Source organism: Pezoporus occidentalis, unplaced genomic scaffold, assembly GCF_034315485.1.
Source record: "Pezoporus occidentalis ecotype Australia unplaced genomic scaffold, CSIRO_AGI_Poc_V1 ctg279, whole genome shotgun sequence".
In the NCBI taxonomy this organism is placed as follows: domain Eukaryota; kingdom Metazoa; phylum Chordata; class Aves; order Psittaciformes; family Psittacidae; genus Pezoporus; species Pezoporus occidentalis.
In genome coordinates this window covers 2,063-8,096 of record NW_026914708.1, presented here as the reverse complement: position 1 = coordinate 8,096, position 6,034 = coordinate 2,063, and the positions used below count along the sequence as shown (strand labels likewise).

General features: G+C 66.1%; 1 protein-coding gene across 1 annotated transcript; it reads right to left on the bottom strand.

The window, feature by feature from the left end:
* Positions 1 to 1,079: 1,079 nt before the first annotated feature.
* CHKB (choline kinase beta) lies at positions 1,080 to 5,314 on the bottom strand. The gene is made up of 11 exons (XM_062625211.1): positions 5,118 to 5,314; positions 4,421 to 4,529; positions 3,959 to 4,072; positions 3,741 to 3,874; positions 3,455 to 3,559; positions 2,875 to 2,933; positions 2,717 to 2,804; positions 2,528 to 2,636; positions 1,572 to 1,678; positions 1,399 to 1,480; positions 1,080 to 1,316 (listed from the first exon to the last, which is right to left on the bottom strand). Exons 1-11 carry the CDS (start codon positions 5,294 to 5,296, stop codon positions 1,263 to 1,265), a joined length of 1,140 nt encoding a protein of 379 aa, XP_062481195.1. The 5' UTR covers positions 5,297 to 5,314; the 3' UTR covers positions 1,080 to 1,262.
* Positions 5,315 to 6,034: the final 720 nt, after the last annotated feature.

The following is a 6,034-nucleotide window of genomic DNA, read 5'->3' as shown; positions in this document are numbered from 1 at the left end:
ACACTGGGGGGAGCGGGGAACCGCATTTCCCGGGAGGAACCGGCACCCCAAAGATGCAGAACCCCCGGGGGAACCCGTACCCTGGAAAAGGGACCAACACAGCGGAGCAGGAGCAGCATCCCGGGAGGAACCGGCACCCCAAAGACACAGAACCCCCGGGGGAAACCCACATGTCCCGGGGGAACCCATACCCTGGAAAAGGGACCAACACAGCGGAGCAGGAGCAGCATCCCGGGAGGAACCGGCACCCCAAAGACGCAGAACCCCCGGGGGAACCCATACCCTGGAAAAGGGACCAACACAGCGGAGCAGGAGCAGCATCCCGGGAGGAACCGGCACCCCAAAGATGCAGAACCCCCGGCGGGACCCGTACCCTGGAAAAGGGACCAACACAGCGGAGCAGGAGCAGCATCCCGGGAGGAACCGGCACCCCAAAGATGCAGAACCCCCGGCGGAGCAGCATCCCGGGAGGAACCGGCATCCCAAAGATGCAGAACCCCCGGCGGGACCCGTACCCTGGAAAAGGGACCAACACAGCGGAGCAGGAGCAGCATCCCGAGAGGGACCCGCATCCCCGAGCAGGGACCCGCCTGCTGCCCCCTCAGCCATGCTGGGTACATGCATACGCACACGCGTGTGCCCCAGCACCCTGCTGCACGCACAAGCATGCTCTGACCCCCAGTGCTGCCCCACACGTGTCAAGGGCCCGGAGGCCATGGGGAGGGTGAAGCACTGCTGCTGGTGGGGAAGGTGAAGAGGTGCTGAAGCTCTGGGACCCGCATGGACCTGCTGCACGGAGCAGGCAGGGCCCTGCAGGGGTGCGGTGCTGGGGTGGTCCCTGCTCCTTCTGGGGGGTGCAGAGGTACCTGAGGGTCCCCCTCACCAGGTCCGCACCCCCAGAACGCCCATGGGCAGGTCCTGGTGCTGTGCCCATTACTGCTCCCTCCAGCCCGGCGCTACTGCATGGCCCCAGCCCCAGCCCCAGCAATGGGGGTCAGGGGAGAAGGGGGTCAGTGCCGCAGCCATGCGGGGTGAGCAGGCACTGATCACCACCACCACCATCACATCCATCACCACTATCACCACCATCGTCACCGTGTTTATTGGTCCAAGTCACATTCTGCTGTCGGAGGGAGGGGGAAGCAGCAGCCCCTGGTCCCAGTGCAGCCCCTGCACCAGCCCTAGAGGTATGGGGAGGGACATGGCTGGGGAGGAAACAACAGGCTGCAAGTCGGGGCCTCTGGGGGGGACGTGGTGGGCGCTCAGCACTGCTCCTTGTGCTGGAAATAGGCCTCGAAGCGGCTCTGAGCATAGTCCTGGGTGGAAAGGAGGGGGTCAGGGCTCTGCCCCCCACCCCGACACCCCACGCTGAGGGGGAGAGCCCAAGGCAGTGCTCACCAGGTACCCGAACTCAATGGTGGAGATCTTGGCCTGCAGGATGGACCACAGCCCCCAGAAGAAGTGAGAGGCCAAAACGAACCTGCGGGAGAGCAGCCATCACCCCCGCCCTGCCCCACACACCCCATGGGGCAGGGTTTGGGGCTGAGGGGGGGTCCTGTGCCCTCACGCACCGGTGGATCTCGGTGAGCATCTCCTGCTCAATGCGCGCCTGCTCCTCAGGTGCCGCATCCCGGTGGTGGCCTGGGGCCTCCGAGAGGTAGTGACGGATGAAATGCAGCTGCGGGAAGGCAGTGTGGGGCCATGGAATGAGGGAAGCACAGGATCATGGGAGCAACTGGGTTGGAAAAGCCCTTCATGCTCATCCAGTCCAACCGTTCCCAGCACTGCCAAGGCCACCACTGACCCACAGCACTGAGGCCTCGTCTCCACGGTGTGTGAGCACTTGCAGGGACGGTGCCTGCAGCCCTGCCCTGGGCAGCCTGTTCCAATGCCTGAGCACCCTCTGGGGCAGGAATTGTTCCTCAGCTCCATCTAAACCTGCCCTGGGGCAGCTTGAGGCCGGTTCCTCTTGTCCCATCCCTTGTTCCTTGGGAGCAGAGCCCAGCCCCTCCTGGCTCCCTCCTCCTGTCAGGCACTTGTAGGGAGCCATCAGGTCCCCCTGAGCCTTCTCTTCTCCAGACTGAACCCCCCAGGTCCCTCAGCCCTTCCCCATCACCCCTGGGCTCCAGGCCCTGCACCAGCTCCATTGCCCTGCTCTGGCCCCACTCCAACACCTCAATGTCTCTCTTGCAGTGAGGTCCCCAGAGCTGAACACAGGATTCAAGGTGCAGCCTCACCAGTGCCCAGTGCAGGGGCACAATCCCTGCCCTGGCCCTGCTGCCGCACTGGTGCTGATGCAGGGCAGGATGCTGGGGGCTTCCTGGCTGCCTGGGCACAAGCTGCTCACGTTCAGCTCCATCAATCAGCACCCTCAGCTCCTTTCCCATGAGCAGTTTCCAGCCGCTCTTCCCAAGCCTGGAGCACTGCAGGGGGCTGGTGTGCCCCAAGTGCAGTTTGCCTCATTGAACCCCATCCCATTGGCTCACTCCATTGATCTGGGATGCAGCCGATGCCCCCCCAGCTCTACCTGCTGCTCCCGGCTGGGGTAGTTCTCTGGGATAGCCTTGAAGAAGGGCCAGGAATGGTGTGTGTAGTCATAGGTCCACTCGCAGAAGTGGTTCCCGATGTCGAAGCCCCTGCGGAAGGGTCCAGAGGAGCTGAGTCCCGGCCCCAGCAGACTGGGAACACAGGGAAGGACATGGGGGCCCCAACGCACCGGTAGTTGTAGCTGCTGTACTCAAAGTCGATGAGCATCAGCTTGTCAGAGGAGGAGGCCTCACGCCCAGCCAGCAGCAGGACATTCCCTGTGGGGAGATGGGGTCTGGGGGTGTCCCACCAGGAATGCTGGAGCTGGGGGGAGCCACAGCCACTCACCCTCCTGCACGTCGTTGTGACAGAAGACCACGGGCGAAGGGGTGGACTCCAGCAGGTCCCTGTGGATGGGAATGGGGAGGACACCTCAGATAGCCACAGGGACATGGGGGTCACCAGTGTCACCACCAGTGCCACCGCTGCATGTGGGTGGACAGAGCTATGGACACAGCTGGGATCCAGGCTTCAGGAGCATAGAACCATGGAATGGTTTGTGTTGAAGGGAGCTCAAAGCTCCTCCAGCTCCGACCCCTGCCACGGGCAGGGACCCCTTCCACTGGAGCAGCTTGCTCCAAGCCCCTGTGTCCAACCTGGCCTTGAACACTGCCAGGGATGGGGCAGCCACAGCTTCTCTGGGCACCCTGTGCCAGCGCCTCAGCACCCTCCCAGGGAAGAGCTTCTGCCTCATATCTAACATGGCAGAGACCCTGCCCCAGGGATGTGGGGACCCTCCCAAGAGCCGTCCCATGGTGACACCCACCAAGGGCATGGGATGGAAGAGACCACGTCCAGAGAAGCCGGGTTCTCCCTGGCTCCTGTGAGGAGCTCAGCAAGGAGACAGGACCAGTGCGGTGCCACTCACCGGAGGCTCCTCATCTCTGCCTCCAGGTTGTACATCCTGAGCTGGTTGAACTTCCTGAGCTGCTCTGCCTGGGGGAAGGTGAGCTCCGAGATCTGCCTCAGATACCTGCAGGGTGGGAGACAAGTGCGGCGCTGGTGGTTGGATGGACACCCCTGGGTGCTGCCTCCCCACCACATCCCCTGGGTCCCCAGCACAGAGCCAGGGCCACTGGGGAGCCTCCACGCGCCCTGCTCCTGGATCCCACAGGATTCCAGGCGTCGAGGAGCCGCACGGCGCCCGCCCTCACCACTCCATGGTCCCGAAGAGCCACTTGGGCTCCTTGTTGAAGGGCATCACCATGCCGTGGAACCGGGACATCTTCACCGCGATCTCCCCTGAGATGTCGGGGTCCCGCAGGTCCTCGGTGCGCAGGCGCCGGCTCTGGGGGGGGGTGTGTGTGTGTCAGTGGGGTGGTGGCCCCGGGGGGGTGTCAGGCAGGGGTGAGGCTCCCCCGGAGGTCTGTACCGGGATGTACTGCTCCAGCCGCCCCTCCGGGAACACGCCGAAGAGCCGCGGCCCCAGCGCTCGCTCCGCCAGCACAGCGAACATCACGCTCTGCAGCACCAGCGAGTCCAGGCCCTGCACAGTGGGATAAGGGGGTACTACAGGGTATGGGGGTTCGGGGGCGTTCCACAGGGTATGGGGGTGCCAGGGGTGATGGATGGGGAGTGCTGGGAGTGCCAGAGGGGTGTCGGAGATGCTGGGGACTGATGGGGCTATGGGGGGTTGCTGGGGATGCTGAGGGGAGCTGGGGGGTACTGAGGGGTGATTGTGGGTGGTGGGGAGAGCCGGGGGGTGTCAGAGATGCTGGAGGGTGATGGGTGGGGGGAGACTGAGGGATACTGGGGTTACCGTGAGGTAAGGGGGTTCCCAGGGGTGCTGGGGGGTTCCAGGGGGTGCTGGGGGTACCGGGGTGTGGGTGCTGACCTGCAGGATGGCCCCATAGATGCGCAGCAGGACCTGCCGTGGCTCGTCCCCCACGTTGAGCACTCGCTCTGGCAGCCAGCACTTGTACAGCAGATTGCTGAGCCCCCCGCTGCGGCCCCGCGTCAGCCACGGACACTGGGCACCGCGACAGTGGGGCCATGGGGGACAGCGGGGCAATGGGGGCATCACGACAGGGGCATCTGGCAGAGCACCGGGACACTGGAGGGGTGTCTGGGCAACTGGGGTCACTGGGACACCAGCCAGGGCAATTCGGGAACACTGGGACGCTGGTAAGGGCGGCACAACAGCGGGACGGTAGGAGAGGGACTGGGACACTCGGGGCTGGGCAAACGGGAGACACTGGGAGGGTGACTGGGCCACTGGTCAGGAACAACTGGGGCACACCGAGAGGAGGACAGAGGCACCGGCTGGGTAGGCAACTGGGGATACTGGGAACGGGAGCGGCACACCAGTTAGAGGGCAACTGGGCAGGCACACCGGGAGACACTGCGAGGGAGCCAGGGACTGGCTGGGGCAGCGACTGCGAGGGAGCCTGGGACACCGGTATGGGGGCAAGGGGAGGGCAGTGGGAGCGGGATGGGGATACGTGGGCTGGGGCGGCACCGGGCAGGGGTAACCGCGGGCACGGGGCGGGGTGGGCGCAGGGACCGGGGCGGGCAGGGACCGGGGCTCGTACCTGACGGGCTCGATCCCGAACTCGTCAGGCGCAATGAGCTTCCAGGAACCGGCCAGGAACTCCCGGCACCAGGCGAAGGCACGCAGGCGGGTGGCGGCGGGCACGGGCACGGCCTCGGTACCCGGCACCGGCACCGGCACGGCCCCGGCACCGCCGCTCCACTCCCGTCCCGCCGCCATTGCCGCCGCGTCCGCCGGGCGGGCCGAGGGGCGGAGCGGAGCCCCTGCCTGGCCAATGGGAAAGCGCGTCCGGTGGTGACGTTGCAGAGCCCCGCCAATGGGCTGCCGCGGCAGGGCGGCTGCAGGAGGGGGGAGTGGAGGCAAGGCCGCGGGGCTGGATCGGGATCGGGAGCGGGAGCGGGAGCGGGAGCGGGATCGGGAGCGGGATCTGGATCGGGAGCGGGATCGGGACTGGGAGCGGGATCGAGATCGGGATCGGGATCGGGTCCGGGATCGGGATCGGGACTGGGAGCGGGATCGGGATCGAGATCGGGAGCGGGATCGAGATCGGGAGCGGGATCGGGACCGGGATCTGGATCGGGATCGTGACTGGGAGCGGGATCGAGATCGGGACCGGGATCGAGATCGGGATCGTGACTGGGATCGGGATCGGGATCAAGATCGGGATCGGGTCCGGGATCGGGATCGGGACTGGGAACGGGATCGGGATCGAGATCGGGACCGGGAGCGGGATCGAGATCGGGAGCGGGATCGAGATCGGGCTCGGGCTCGATGCGCTCTCAGGTCCCTAGCAGCCCGGTCCGCTCCATGATCCTGTGATCCTGAATCCCGCTGCAGGGTTTGGAGCGGAGGCTGCGGGGGAGGCGGTGCCGGGCCTGGCCGCAGGGGCGCGGGGCTGTGCGGGAGCCGGGGCCGCGCTCAGCGCTGGGGCTGGTTCCACCCCCGTGAATCTGTGCT

Bases quoted from the DNA above. Each gene is read 5' to 3' on its own strand.
- CHKB (XM_062625211.1), bottom strand. From the start codon at position 5,296: ATGGCGGCGGGACGGGAGTGGAGCGGCGGTGCCGGGGCCGTGCCGGTG. The intron at 3,560-3,740 runs GTGAGGGCGGGC...CCCACCCTGCAG, and splicing joins CTCTTCGGGACCATGGAGTG to GTATCTGAGGCAGATCTCGG. The intron at 2,805-2,874 runs GTGAGTGGCTGT...ATCTCCCCACAG, and splicing joins TCACAACGACGTGCAGGAGG to GGAATGTCCTGCTGCTGGCT.